This window comes from Salvelinus namaycush, chromosome 39, assembly GCF_016432855.1.
Source record: "Salvelinus namaycush isolate Seneca chromosome 39, SaNama_1.0, whole genome shotgun sequence".
NCBI lineage: Eukaryota > Metazoa > Chordata > Actinopteri > Salmoniformes > Salmonidae > Salvelinus > Salvelinus namaycush.
In genome coordinates this window covers 16393773-16409309 of record NC_052345.1, presented here as the reverse complement: position 1 = coordinate 16409309, position 15537 = coordinate 16393773, and the positions used below count along the sequence as shown (strand labels likewise).

The following is a 15537-nucleotide window of genomic DNA, read 5'->3' as shown; positions in this document are numbered from 1 at the left end:
TTACAATAATGAAATGAATAAGAATATTCAAAATAATGTTCGTGCATTGAGTTTACAATCATTTGATTGAAATCGAGGATTTAGGCCTGTTAAATTAATATTAACTTACACACCTGTTAAACATTTCACTCTCACAACCTCATCAATATGTTTTCCATGAATTGGACAGATAGCCAAGTTGTATAATTCATTAGCCAAAACAGTTTCAAAGTATTCCAATAGGGTCAATTGTCTCCCTACACCCGCTAAAACTGATGATAGTTTTGTGTTAAATGCGATGTTTACAGTAATTTAATTGTAATTCACTTTTAATTAATGAACAGTTAATTTAACATTTTGATATAGGCTAAGAGGAGTGGAACCCAGTCATTGAGTGGAACAGATCCATCCTGAATACTCTGGTAGCCTTGGTGCCAGTAGTCATTCCTATGCCACTGGGTGTCACTGTCTCTCTCTCTCGACAGATTCAGCTATACTGATCACAAATATAAATGCAACATGCTACAATTTCAACGATTTTACCGAGGTATAAGTTCATATAAGGAAATCAGTCAATTTAAATAAATAAATTAGGCCCTAATCTATGGATTTCACATGACTGGGCAAGGGTCCACCCACTGGGGAGCCAGGCCCAGCCAATCAGAATGAGTTTTTCCCCCACAAAGGGGCTTTATTACAGACAGAAATACTCCTCGGTTTCATTAGCTGTCCGGGTGGCTGGTCTCAGACGATCCCACAGGTGAAGAAGTCAGATGTGGAGGTCCTGGGCTGGCGTGGTTACATGTGGTCTGCGGTTGTGAGGCCGATTGACGTACTGCCAAATTCTCTAAAACAACGTTGGAGGTGGCTTATGGTAGATACATTTACATTCAATTATCTGACAACAGCTCTAGTGGACATTCCTGCAGTCAGCATGCCAATCACACACTCCCTCAACTTGAGACATCTGAGGTATTTTGTTGTGTGACAAAATTGCACATTTTAGAGTTGCTTTTTATTGTCCCAAGGACAAGGTGCACCTGTGTAATGATCATGCTGTTTAAACAGCTTCTTGATATGCCACACCGGTCAGGTGGATGGATTATCTCGGCAAAGGAAAAATGCTCACTAACAGGAATGTCAACACATTTCTGCACAATATTGGAGAGAAATACGTTTTTTGTGCGTATGGAAAATCTCTGGGATATTTTATTTCAGCTCATGATGCTCTAATATTTTTGTTCAGTATACATGTCTCTCTGTTGTGTTACAATACTGTAATGTGAAGCAGTGACAACCATAAGGGGGAGTGTTATACGCTGTTATAACTCTAAAACACACTATTATCATGGACATAACAAATTGATACCCCCATACAATCCGATGAAACATTTTGACAAAACCGGTTTAATTCCACACTGCTTTTTACATGCTTGTCTTCTTCATTGGTCCTTTTTCATTGGTTGGTCCTTTTTTTTTTCACTTCATTGGTCCTTTTTCGATGAGCTGGTTTCCTGTGAAAGATTGCTGTAATGAGTGATCAAGATGACACCGGATGAAAACCTGTCAGCAGCATCAATATCAACAGTGCACAAACAGCTTAATGTTGGTGTTTATCACTAATGTCTAATGTAGGAAAAAGGGCACAATTGTATTATGACTGAATAGTGTTCTGGCGCAACTGTGATGCCATTTTGATTGTGTATGTATTAAACGGATACATTTGACATTGACTAACACTATAGTAGCCAATAATACTGAACAGTCTCTCACCCCAAAGTGCTCCCAGCCCCTGATCTCTGAGTAGAGTGCATCTCCTGGACAGGAGGTGTCCACCAGCTGCCGGTGCCCGTGGAGGGTGAAGTTGGCCTGCAGGCGCCCGCCGTCCACTGCACACTTGGCCAGGTGTTGGTGCACCAGATCCAGGGCGTGGCGCGAGGGCAGAGAGGAGGAGTAGTTGCCAATGAAGGCCACGCCGTAACCGTAAGAGTTCTGTCCCCTAGTGTGGGTGCCAAGGTGATGGCAGCCTCGCCCCTCGTAGATGTACCCGTCAGAACCCACCACAAAGCTGAGGGGGACATACATTTAGGAGTTGGAGTGATAAAACAAATGATCTCACAACCCTGCTTCCTGTTATAGCATCTTGTCATTACATATTGCTTCAAGTTATACCGTGTAACATGTCAAGATGTGCTATGTGTAACGTCTGCTTCCAACTCACACTCTCAAACACATAGATCCCCGTGAACGCAGCTCACTCTCCAGATCCCAGTCACCTGAATTCTGATCACCTGTTCACACACCTGTATGTCATTATCACACACTATTTAGTTCAGGTCTTTGCACTCCATCCCTGTGAGGTATTGTTTGTTTTGTGACACACGTCTTTCAGAGCGCTGGTATTTCCCGTGATTTACTCATCCAGTGTATGATAGTTTTGGCCTGCCTCACTAACGATGCCTTTTTCCTGTTCCCTGCCTGTACTTTAGCCTATCGGATTTCCTGTTATCTACCTATTGCCTGATCTCCCGGACTACGTTACTAGCCTTTTCCCTGCCTGTACTGTTGCCTTTTTGGACCCCCTGTATATGACCTTCTGCCTGCCCGTGGACCCAGCTACTTGCCTCCTCCTGTGGTCCTTTACAAACAAACACCTGCTGCGCCCTGCGCTTGAAACCAGCTCTCTGTCTCCCATCGTGTTCATTACACTATGATATGACTGCTTCAGTAATTGTACAGGACACTTGTCTCCATCTACGAAGCTTAGTATAAACGGTTTGTTAATATCTGCGAATGGATGGGGGGGTGAAAGGTCACCTACTGTATATCCGATGTCGGCACAGGCGCGGTCTTCTTGGTGGAAGCGCTGCAAGGCCCTCTTGTTCCTGGAGCACTGCCGGAAGGAGCGACAGGGCCTGTCTGGCTGGTAGGTGTGGTGGATATACAGGAAGGGAAGGGGCAGGGCAAGAGGGAAGGGAGACCCTCAGTAGGGTGCCCCCCCCCCCCCAATGACATCGTGGGATGATGGGAGGGCAGTCTGGAGAGGTTGAACCAGAGTAGAACAGGTTCAATTACTCTTCATATTTACAGACCAATTTTCTGTAGACTTCAAATGAATAGCCATTCATCACCTACAATTTCATAATTACAGGGGTAAATGATTCCCTCTCCCCCATCCTGAGACTCACCCCAGTACCTGTGGACAAATTCCAGCATTCCGTCTCTCACTGCTTTTTCCACCCCTGTATCCTTGGCTATCCATTGATTGTTCTCCAGCCTCCACACCAGGTATAGGGTCTCCATCACCTGCCTCTGGTTGTCCAGGGTGCCCAGCAGGGCTTGGACAATCTCCCTGCACTTGGGGCCGATGTGGCTGGATACAATCCAGGACATCCCTCCAGGACATGGTTGTAGTAACACTTCAGCACCTTGCAGAGTTTACCAGGCTGTTCAGAGGGAGCCAGGGTGGCAAGATCCATGCCCAAGATGGACCCATAAATTCCCCCTTTGATGAGGGCATCGCTGGCCAGGGTGGGCACCCGCGACAGCTGGAACACCCTGGGGTGGGTCACGTTGTCCCAGCAGCCGTCCGGCCCCAGACGCTGAGCGGATGGAAAGTCCTGGAGGCTAAGGAACGACAACCATAGGTTTTTGGTGAGGGGAAACATGCCCAGAGGAGGGGTGCCCTCCAGCTTAGCTTTCAGATCCACCTCGATGCCTAGAAGCATGGGAGCAATGGCCACTGTGGTGCCATCTTGGGTCAGAACGACCCCTCTCTCCTCACCACAGTCTGTCACAAAACGGTGGATGGCTTTGTCAAAGAAGCCAAAGAGAGTAGTGTCGAACACGGAAGTGTGGGTGTGGCTGATGTTGTTGGAGGCCCCCAGGAAGTGCAGGGTGAGTGGGTCCTCACCAGGGCTAGTGGGGACATGTCTGGGTTAGACGGCACTGATGAAACTGTCCATGTCCCGCAGGTGGTTCTCTGAAACCAAAACAAATGTTTTTCGTTCATGCTACAACAAACTCAGTGCAAACAGTCACCTGGGGCTTCATTCCTACTCATATTCATACTATCTTGGGGTATTTAATGTATCGTACACCAGTTAAACACTAGTGACTTTTTGTGTTCAATTGAGCTCTCAGTTTAACGATAGAAGCATATGTTGCCAATGAAGATGTGTACGGACAACACAGTATGGCAGCCATACTTTCTAACATATGAACCCAAATAAACATGAAATTTCAGCCCACAGGTTACCTGAACAGAGAACGCCGTAGCACGTTCCAGCCACAATGAAGAGCCATAGAATCACTGTAGTCATTCTGAGTGCAGCTGTATCACACCAGATCCAGAGGCTAATCTAAACCCACAAACAATCCCCAGACAAGGTCAACCCAGGCTGCCGATGAGAGTTGTAATCTTCTTCTCTCTTACAGTCCAACACTCTGTTATGACAAACCACAACCACTCATGACAAACCACAAGCAGAATGTCCAGGTGCTCAATAAGGCTTTGTTTCAAGTACCTAAAGCTGGTTTCACTTCCCACTTCAGGGAATCAATGTGTTTTTAATGTGGTGTCCCAATAGATGAAATAACTCTCCAAATATTGATTGGTTCTTACCCAAAGTCAAAGTTTGTCATCGGAAAACAAATAAGGCCCTTTCAAGCTTGTGACGAGATCAGGCTTAAAGGGACAAGAGAAGTGCTGAAGATATGCTGGTTTGTATTAGTCATCACAGTATTTTTGTTCCATTATATACATCTATTACATCCACCTTTCACACATATGGATGTAATTACACACACATATACACAGACATACACAGATGGTGAAGTCTGGTAAATGTGTTCCACGATGCATAGAGGAGAGGGGCGGTCTGTTTACCGTCAATCTCAGGGAAGCCCAGTAACCTTATTGGAAATGACACTTAACAAATTCCCCAAAAACAAGCCATTGTAGTAGGCATACACTATAATCAGTGCATGTATGCTTTTTCAGATGACAGTAACGTTCCTGACTCATGACATTAGTGTCCCATGGCAGGTGGTGTTCATTGGCTTATGAGGTTTTGGTGGTAGGAAGTAAAGGGGAACAAAGTCTATTACACTTGAGTGACTGCTGCATTGAGAATAGCAGCCAGTGTCTGTTTGTTTTTGTGTTTTTTTACATCCCCAACCCTCTTGTTCTGAGGTGAATTTTGGCCCCTATGTTAATTCTCCTTTTTTGACATTAAGAAAAACATCCATTACCAGTGGATAAATGGGACAATAGTGGCCTCTACTGGATGATAATTAGCTATTTTTTAAATAATTTGTATAGGTTTAAAAAAAATTTTTTTAAACATCTATTTAAAATAGTGATTTATGAAAACTGTAATAATTAAAATAATTGTATCTATACCATAATGTTTAAACGGAAGATATTTCAACATTAATATCTTGATCTGTCACTGTGACGTATCCCCGGAACAGGAAGTAAAACGTGTTGTTTGCAAATTGTTCTGTTAAGAACAACAACAGAAATTGGTGAGAAAGATTCATTTGAATAATTTTATTATAATATTTGCTATGTTTATTTCTTCTTTGTGCATGTTTTAGGGTCTGCTTTCCACAATGTGTGCTCATTGAACGAAATAATCCTTGTTTTTATTCATATTCTGTTCAAGAGTATCTAACCGTAGTAGCACGTTTGCTGGTGTGTTGAAATGGATGACTGGGGAAAATCATTTGAACTGTCATCCAACTCGGGCATCCTTCTGGAGTTACGACCTGAAGATCACTTATGTCATGATTTGACCTCGTTTTTTTCCAGAGTTCCCAGTTGTCTTGAAAGCACCAACAGTCATGCGCTGATATTTTATTATACACCAGCATTCTGATGTTGTTGACAGTCACTCACTCTCCTCACTTTCTCGTGTAGAAAATGGAGACTCGCTTCACCAGGGGCAAGTCTGCGATTCTAGAGCGCTCGCTCACCAGACCCAAGACTGAGGTCAGCGTGAGCGCATTTGCCCTGCTCTTCTCTGAAATGGTGCAATACTGCCAGAGTCGGGTGTACTCTGTGTCCGAGCTGCAGGCACGCTTGGCAGACTTGGGTCAAGGCGTGGGGGCCAGCCTGCTGGATGTGCTGGTGTTGAGAGAGAAGAATGGAAAAAGGGAAACCAAAGTGTTGAACATACTGCTCTTCATTAAGGCATGACCAAGAGAACTTTGCACATTGTGTGTGATTCACATACTAGACTTTTTCATTAGTGTAATAACAACAAATGTTTGACATTATACTAACATTCACATGACATTAGGCTATAATGTAATACAAATATAGCCTCAGTATACATGGCTCTTGGATGTAGCAGCGACTTAACCTCCACTTCAACAGACCTGGCCTCTGACATAAGCATAAACACAAACAAACCTTCACCTTTCTCTGTCTTCCGTTCCCGCTCGATTCCCCAGGTGTCGGTGTGGAGGGCCCTGTTCGGCAAGGAAGCGGACAAGCTGGAGCAGGCCAACGACGACGACAAGACCTACTATATCATTGAGAAAGAGCCCCTGATCAACGCCTTCATCTCGGTGCCCAAAGAGAACAGCACGCTCAACTGTGCCGCTTTCACCGGGGGCGTGGTGGAGGCCATTCTAACACACAGCGGCTTCCCCGCCAAGGTCACGGTGCACTGGCACAAGGGCACCACTCTCATGATCAAGTTTGATGAGGCCGTCATCGCCCGAGACAAGGCACTGGAGGGCAGATAGGATAGATAGAGTTCAGAGGTAGTAGGAAGTGTGGACTGAGATGTAAAAAGGATGTACTGTATATCCTATTGGCTGTATAATGTATAGTGCTTCCTTTCCTATTCATTTTATTGTCCTGACAGATGTGGGAGATCGGAGAAAGTACTCACTTTAACTTCCCTATCTGTTGGCAAGGTCAACATACGTACTTGAATATTGCTATGTGGGTGGAGCCAGTTTTTACAACAATGCATTAATTTGTGTACATAGTTACAGAAGTTCCCTACTATGACTAACCCACTATAACTGCATTATTCTTCTTCCACTGCCGTAAATTAACTTTATGGCATTTGCAGAAAGTACACAGATTTGATTCAGAAACGTTAGCTTTACGAGTTGTTTTACCTATTCGGTGCATTTGAATCAGTGAGGACAATGACATAGAACAAGGAAAGGAAGCTAGTTGATAGTACGGTATTCATTCTTTCAAAGGACCTACTCTAAAGGGAGGAGTAACAGTATGGAAAGAGAGGAGTGTGGGTGGAGCAGCTCAGTGATGTGCTAGTAGTTCACTGATGAAAAAACAGAAATGGTCACAATTGAATGAGCTTTATCCTGGACTGATTGTTCAGCAGGACCCTGATTGAACAGAATTATCTAGCACTGTACAATGATATGCACTTCAGTCTTATTTGTAATATCTTATGGGTGGGAAATGTTACAATGCTCCCCATTTAGACCCGAGGAATCATTGTGTCATTGTAAATATATGTGTGGCTGCTTTAATATCCACAACTTATTTGGTGCTTGTATATTGCTTTGTCAAAATTGAAATAAATATTGTAATACCTGAAATAATGCCTTTGTATTTCATTGAAATTACCAGAAATGGACCAGAAATAAGAGATAATTGTCAATAACAGGTCTTAAGTTATATGTAACGGATGTGAAATGGCTAGCTAGTTAGCGGGTACGCGCTAATAGCATTTCAATCGGTTACGTCACTTGCTCTGAGACCTGAAGTAGGGTTTCCCCTTGCTCTGCAAGGGCCGCGGCCTTTGTGGAGCGATGGGTAACGACGCTTCGTGGGCGACAGTTGTTGATGTGTGCAGAGGGTCCCTGGTTCGCGCCCGGGTCGGGGCGAGGGGACGGTTTAAAGTTATACTGTTACATTGATGCTGTTGACCCGGATCACTGGTTGCTGCGGAAAAGGAGGAGGTTGAAAGGGGGGTGAGTGTAACGGATGTGAAATGGCTAGCTAGTTAGCGGGTACGCGCTAATAGCATTTCAATCGGTTACGTCACTTGCTCTGAGACCTGAAGTAGGGTTTCCCCTTGCTCTGCAAGGGCCGTGGCCTTTGTGGAGCGATGGGTAACGATGCTTCGTGGGCGACCGTTGTTGATGTGTGCAGAGAGTCCCTGGTTCGCGCCTGGGTCGGGGCGAGGGGACGGTCTAAAGTTATACTGTTACATATACATAATTAGATGTTGTGCTTGGTATGTGTTTTACTATTGTCTGCAATTAAATGTTGGCCAGCGGCTGCAAAGAAATGGTAAAGTTGAAGTGGGAGAAAGAAACCTACAGAGAGATGAACCTGGAGGAGAGTCCCCTAAGCAAGCTGGTCAGCAACACAATTAGACCCAACCAAGTCATGAGAAAACAAAAAGATATCTTGACACATTGGAAAGAATTAACAAAAAAAACTGAGCAAACTAGAACGCTATTTGGCCCTAAACAGAGAGTACACAGTGGCAGAATACCTGACCACTGTGACTGACCCAAAATTAAGGAAAGCTTTGACTATGTAAAGACTCGGTGAACATAGCCTTGCTATTGAGAGAGGCTGCTGTAGGCAGACCTGGCTCTAAAGAGAAGACAGGCTATGTTCACACTGCCCTTCCTAACCTCCTGCAAACTGTATGACCATATTAGAGATACATATTTTCCTCAGATTACACAGACCCACCAATTTTTTTTAAACAAATCCAATTTCTATTGGGTGAAATACCACAGCAGCAAGATTTGTGACCTGTTGCCACGAAAAAAGGGCAACCGGTGAAGAACAAACACCATTGTAAATACAACCCATATTTATGTTGATATATTTTCCCTTTTGTACTTGGAACTATTTGCACATCGTTACAACACTGTATACAGACATAATACGACATTTGAAATGTCTTTGTTCTGTTTGAACTTTTGTGAGTGTAATGTTTAACTGTTAATTTTTATTTTCTATTTCACTTTTGTATATGATCTATTTCGCTTGCTTTTGCACTGTGAACATGTTCCCCATGCCAATAAAGCCGTTTGAATTGAAAGAGATGAGAACAAGCGCCACCTTGTGCAGTCACATGATGACACATGAGTCACGTGATCTCGTCTGAGGAAGCGAGTTATGTTTTGTCCCGATGCTGTACCTATACAGTAAATGCAGAACACACAGAAAAACGTCGCCCTCATGGCTATCTTCTCGGACAGTTAACTTCACGCCAACAATATACTCGCGTTTTATAACAGCTTTTATTTGCCATTGTTTATTCTGAGACAGTTCAGATTTTATGTCGCATATTTATTTATAGTTTCAAAACGTTTACATGGCTACAGCAAGCGGCAATTGCAACCATGGCGGCGCCAGTTCAGGTATGTTGAGTTGTTTACAAGTCATTTTCAAGAATTTTCTGACATGTTACTTTGTGTGTTTTAAATGGTTTGTTATATTGTTGCATGCCTTTCATTGAAAGGAGGGCCCTGAGTATATTCTACTTGTGTAACGTAGCTCTACAGTGGGCTGTCTTGCCAATGATCTCCATAAAACATACATCTCATTCTAGGTACAAAATGAATGGTGATTAATCGTGAATAAATGCATAAGTAACATTGTATAACGCAGTAACATTGTATAACATAGTAGCATTGTGCAACACGGTAACGTTGTATGAGGTTGACGCAGCAGCATCAACAATGTTTTGTTACAATGTTTCCAAACACTGACTGGAAGAAGCGTTATTGCATAAATGTGTACTAAACCATCCACCATATTTAGTCAGTTATCCACAATATGTTTTGTTTTTAATCATGTGATCGCTGTTTCTGGGCAAGTCACGCAGCTTTGATGTGTGCAATATGAGTCTTTGTGTGTATGCTATTCCTGAATCCTGAATGATGCCGTATTTCCAATAGAAACTAGTAACGTTATACTATCCATTCACAGGGTAAGTTGAGCCGCCTACATATTATCACTATCATTTTAAAACCATGTCCATATTTCCCAAACACAATTCAAAACAATCACTATCGCTTTGTCTTTTAATAATTTGACTCATCTTTTAACACAGTATTATCACCCAACAAACACTGTATATTTTAAACACTTTTAATATAAGCCGGGCCTTGGTGTTACCTCATATCCCAGCAATAATGTCTTGCATTACGCCTGGGAAGAAAACACTTAAATTTGCTTAATTTGCCACTGGCTCAACTTACCCCATTGCCACTGGCTCAACTTACCCCATTGCCACTGGCTCAACTTACCCCATTGCCACTGGCTCAACTTACCCCATTGCCACTGGCTCAACTTACCCCATTGCCACTGGCTCAACTTACCCCATTGCCACTGGTTCAACTTACCCCATTGCCACTGGCTCAACTTACCCCATTGCCACTGGCTCAACTTACCCCATTGCCACTGGCTCAACTTACCCCATTGCCACTGGCTCAACTTACCCCATTGCCACTGGCTCAACTTACCCCATTGCCACTGGCTCAACTTACCCCATTGCCACTGGCTCAACTTACCCCATTGCCACTGGCTCAACTTACCCCATTGCCACTGGCTCAACTTACCCCATTGCCACTGGCTCAACTTACCCCATTGCCACTGGCTCAACTTACCCCATTGCCACTGGCTCAACTTACCCCATTGCCACTGGCTCAACTTACCCCATTGCCACTGGCTCAACTTACCCCATTGCCACTGGCTCAACTTACCCCATTGCCACTGGTTCAACTTACCCCATTGCCACTGGCTCAACTTACCCCATTGCCACTGGCTCAACTTACCCCATTGCCACTGGCTCAACTTACCCCATTGCCACTGGCTCAACTTACCCCATTGCCACTGGCTCAACTTACCCCATTGCCACTGGCTCAACTTACCCCATTGCCACTGGTTCAACTTACCCCATTGCCACTGGCTCAACTTACCCCATTGCCACTGGCTCAACTTACCACAAGGCAAACAGAGCTACAAGGATGTACTTTCATGCTAGGTTTAGGGCCTCATATTGCCGCTTATAGAGACCTCAAGTGATGTATAGAACAATCTTTAAATTATCTGCTTTGGTTTATATGCAAGCATCATGAAACCTCTAGCACGATAAATTCATTTGAGTTGGTGAAAACCAGTTTGTTGGACCTAACTTGCTTACCACTTTCCATGTGGTTTCTTCCTCCACAGACTCAATGAAATCATGACTTCTTCCTAAATATTTGGTCAAATTATACATTTTGTGTATGGTTTCCTAGAAACAAGGGGTGGCCAACTTACCCCACTCTCCCCTACAGACATTCTGGATGAAATAGGCAAAGAGTTCACTTTATGTTGACCTGCTACTGACAGAATCTGCTAATAACAGTTTACACTTGTCAAGTTTGGGGTAGGAAATTATACCTGATGGCCACTTTCAGCGAGGAAAATTGTAGCCTTGAAATTGTTCTATTCTATCCCGCCATTGCAGTCAATGCTGTACTTCAATGCTCATGAGTCTTGATTCAAGCAATTATTCCTAAATTCCAGGGTTAGTGCTATCCGGGATCCCTGGGACGTCTCTACCCTAAACACTAGCCCCTACCACAACCATTTTAAATTATTAGTTGGACGTCCCAAGGATTCCGTTAAAATTCTAGAGCGTTGGAAGCTGAAAGAAACTAACTGTTTCATGAGCCCCCTCCAGGACTCCAAAGACTGACTACTCTTGCTCCCTCCTACCACCATAGCATGTCTGCTACATTTTAAACCAGACTGACCCAGGTTCTCCATCTACCATACTCTGTGATAACCTCCCACCACCCCGTTTCTTAACTTCCTCTCACATGTGTCGTAGTCTACGGTGCCCATATGACTGTGGACATAGGCTTTCACTTCTGCACTTCACTGTGTGTGGGTCAGGGGTTTAGAAATTGTCTTGTAAGCTGTCAATAATTTTTTTTTCTTATTTCGTAGTATACTTTTGACTCATTGTTTAATTTGTGGGTTGCAAAGGGTTGGAATCTTTCCATGGAAAGTTAAGCCCTGGAATTTGGGGAATTTTGCTTATATTCATCAAAAGAGTTAGCTTATAACAGTGAACCTTTTTTGTGGGATACACATAAGGCAATTCTAGGTCTTGTGGCAAATTTTGATTAAACTTTCCCAAATTCAATGGAATTTCAACCCTCTGCATGCACTGTGCATTCTTCCATCACATGTGCAGTGCACTCTTTCATCACATGTACAGCTGAGTCTCACGATCTTAAACACTAGTGAGATGCTATTGAACCCACACTACTACACTGTCTGAGCCTAGGACTACATGCTTTCTGGTAAGTTTTGATTACAATACTGGGTGGGATGAATATATTTTATATGACATACATTCTTTTTTGTTAACTAGTAAATAGCAGCCTACAGCAAAGTGTGTTTTAAATAATTTCTAACTTGTTAACAATTTCTGCTAGTTAGTTTTTGCTACCATGTCGGTTTTAACTTGCTTGAGCCTGCTAACTGAGGAGTGTTAATTCACCTGTTTCCATGTTTAATTTTACAACATTTATCTTACAAAAGGAGTTGTTTAATCTAACTATTTATCTGTACATGGAATTGTATTTGTTGTTTTTATTACTCATTTTTTCCTAATCTTTACAGGAAAATGCCACAGGCACTATCTGATGTGTGGAGACATTTCACTGCAGCTAATGTAGAAGGAAAAGCTGTGTACATTTGCAAATACTGTGCCAAATCATATGTGAAGAATGCAACAAAGATGCAGAATCATCTGGCCAAGTGCATAAAGTTCCCTCAGTGCTCACAACAAGCAACCTCTAACAAAAGTCCCTCTACTTCTATTTGAGGTGAACATGATGAATCAGACACCTTATCGATAGCAACAGCTCGTAGTCCTCCTGGAATCAGAAGTTTTTTGACTCAATGGAGTTACGTAGTTAGAGAAATGCTGATGGAATGTCTTGTTCCAGCTGTGTATGCAACTGGTTCACCTCTGACGCTCACAGGCAATGTGTATTGGAATAGATTTCTGAATGTTCTTCGCCCAGCATACACCCCTCCAACCAGACATTCTTTATCTACTAATTTTCTGGATGCAGAGTTCAAGTGAAGGTCAAACAAATCATAGAGAAAGCAGACTGTATTGCAATCATCTCTGATGGGTGGTCGAATGTTCGTGGGCAAGGAATAATTAACTACATCATCTCCACCCCTCTACCAGTATTCTACAAGAGCTCAGACACGAGTGACAGACACACCGGTCTCTACATTGCAGATAAGCTGAAGGCAGTCATCAATGACCTTGGACCACAGAAGGTATTAGCACTGGTGACAGACAATGCTGCAAACATGAAGGCTGCTTGGTCTAAAGTGGAGGAGTGCAATCCTCACATCACACCCATTGGCTGTGCTGCTCATGCATTGAATCTGCTCCTCAAGGACATCATGGCACTGAAAACAATGGATACACTCTACAAGAGAGCCAATGAAATGGTTATCAAGTTATAGCAGCAATCTACCTCACCAAGCAAAGTGAGAAGAATAAGAGTACCACATTGAAGCTGCCCAGCAACACCCGTTGGGGTGGTGTTGTCATCATGTTTGACAGTCTCCTGGAGGGGAAGGAGTCTCCAAGAAATGTCCATATCACAGTGTGCCGATATGGAACCCCATCAAGAGGATCCTCCTGGATGATGTATTTTGGGAGAGAGTGGTAAGCAGCCTGAAACTCCTGAAACCTAAAGCAGTAGCCATTGCACGGATTGAGGGAGACAATGCCATCCTGTCTGATGTTCAGACTCAGCTTGCAGATGTAAGAGAAGAAATCCGTACTGCCCTGCCCACTTCACTGTTGCTCCAAGCAGAGGAAACTGCAGTTCTGAAATGCATCAAAAAGCGTGAAGACTTCTGCCTGAAGCCCATACATGCTGCAGCGTACAAGTTGGACCCCAAGTATACTGGCAAGAGCATCCTGTCAGGTGCAGAGATCAACAAGGCCTATGGTGTCATCACTACCTCACCACCTTGGCCTGGATGAGGGCAAGGTTCTTGGCAGTCTGGCGAAGTACATTTCCAAGCAAGGGCTTTGGGATTTAGATGCAATATGCAAGTCGTGCCAACATGTCTCATCAGCCACCTAGTGGAAGGGACTTTGTGGATCTGAGGCTCTTTCCCCTGTTGCCTCCATCATCCTCCAAATCCCACCAACATCAGCCGCCTCAGAGCGCAACTGGTCCTTGTTTGGGAACACACACACCAAAGCACGCAACAGGCTGACCAATACAAGGGTTGAAAAATTGGTGGCCATCTCGGCAAATTTGAGTCTTTTTTTGAGCCTGACAATGAGCCATCCCCAACAAGGTTGGAAAGTGACAGTGAAGAAGAGGCCTCAGTCTGATGTTCAAGAGGTGGACATTGAGGAGGTCCAGGGAGAAGATGTGGAAGCCTGAGAGGAAGACATTAGTTTCTAGACTATCATTTTACAGATGTATGTTGAAATGTTTTTGGGAGATGCAATGGATCATCGGGGATCATTCAATATTCCCTTTTGTTGTTCTTTTAATGTTCCATTTTTCTATTGGAAGGATTTAATCATTTGCAATTATGTCTACTTGTGATAAGGTAAAAGGTTTATGTTTCTGTCTCCATATGATATGGTAAATATATCCAATGCAAAAAACATCTACATTTAAATGGTAGTAATATTAATTTGCATATATTCCCATTAATTACGACAAAGTTTCCACCTCTGAATATTCCCTAAAATGTGCAACCTTAACAACACCCATATAAAGTGTTTTTTCTCAAAGTTGCCGGGATGTCATGTGCATCACACTTCTATCAGTAAACCTGTAAGCATTATGAAACTTCTATTAGATCAAATAAGCCTCATGTATCTAAATAGCAATAATAAAATGGCTTGACTAAATTCAACATTCTTATTTCCCCCCCATACAAAAACTCCTCACTTGCTTCAATATTAATGATCTGCTTATGTGTACCCATTTTGCGCGGCGTAAACCCTCTCGCTTCGCCTCCTCTCCTCTCTGACGTGACCGAACACTTTTTCATGAGTGTCCTTTAACAGAAGTCACACGGCACCATCTGCTAATCAAAGTTACTAAAACACGTACAAAAGTTAAAGTGGACACATAGCCCACAGTGTTGCAAAAATGTTTCTGGTCATTTTTGCGGTTTGCAATGTTCAAATCGCAGTTGAGATATACATTTTTCCTTTGAAAATTCCTTGTGAATTACAGGTATTTATTTAAAAATGTTATGTTGCGAAAGGTTTGGCTAAAACCTTAGAAATGAAGATTATAAATCAAATTTATTTATATAGCCCTTCGTACATCAGCTGATATCTCAAAGTGCTGTACAGAAACCCAGCCTAAAACCCCAAACAGCAAGCAATGCAGGTGTAGAAGCACGGTGGCTAGGAAAAACTCCCTAGAAAGCTAGGAAGAAACCTAGAGAGGAACCAGGCTGTGAGGGGTGGCCAGTCCTCTTCTGGCAGTGCCGGGTGGAGATTATGACAGAACATGGCCAAGATGTTCAAA

General features: G+C 43.2%; 2 protein-coding genes and 1 pseudogene across 2 annotated transcripts in view; 2 read left to right on the top strand and 1 right to left on the bottom strand.

Moving 5' to 3' along the window:
* Positions 1–1094: 1094 nt before the first annotated feature.
* LOC120032813 lies at positions 1095–4536 on the bottom strand (annotated as a pseudogene).
* Positions 4537–5443: 907 nt separating this feature from the next.
* Positions 5444–7572, top strand: LOC120032566 (trafficking protein particle complex subunit 5-like). Its single transcript, XM_038978705.1, has 3 exons — positions 5444–5508; positions 5903–6175; positions 6439–7572. The coding sequence occupies exons 2-3, from the start codon at positions 5906–5908 to the stop codon at positions 6733–6735; spliced, it is 567 nt and encodes a 188-aa protein (XP_038834633.1). The 5' UTR covers positions 5444–5508; positions 5903–5905; the 3' UTR covers positions 6736–7572.
* Positions 7573–9129: 1557 nt separating this feature from the next.
* LOC120032903 (mucolipin-1-like) overlaps positions 9130–15537 on the top strand; it is a 28808-nt gene continuing 22400 nt past the window's right edge. The window contains exon 1 of the mRNA XM_038979139.1: positions 9130–9357. Coding sequence (XP_038835067.1) covers positions 9312–9357 — 46 coding nt within the window. The 5' untranslated portion in view covers positions 9130–9311. The remainder of the gene's footprint in view (positions 9358–15537) is intronic.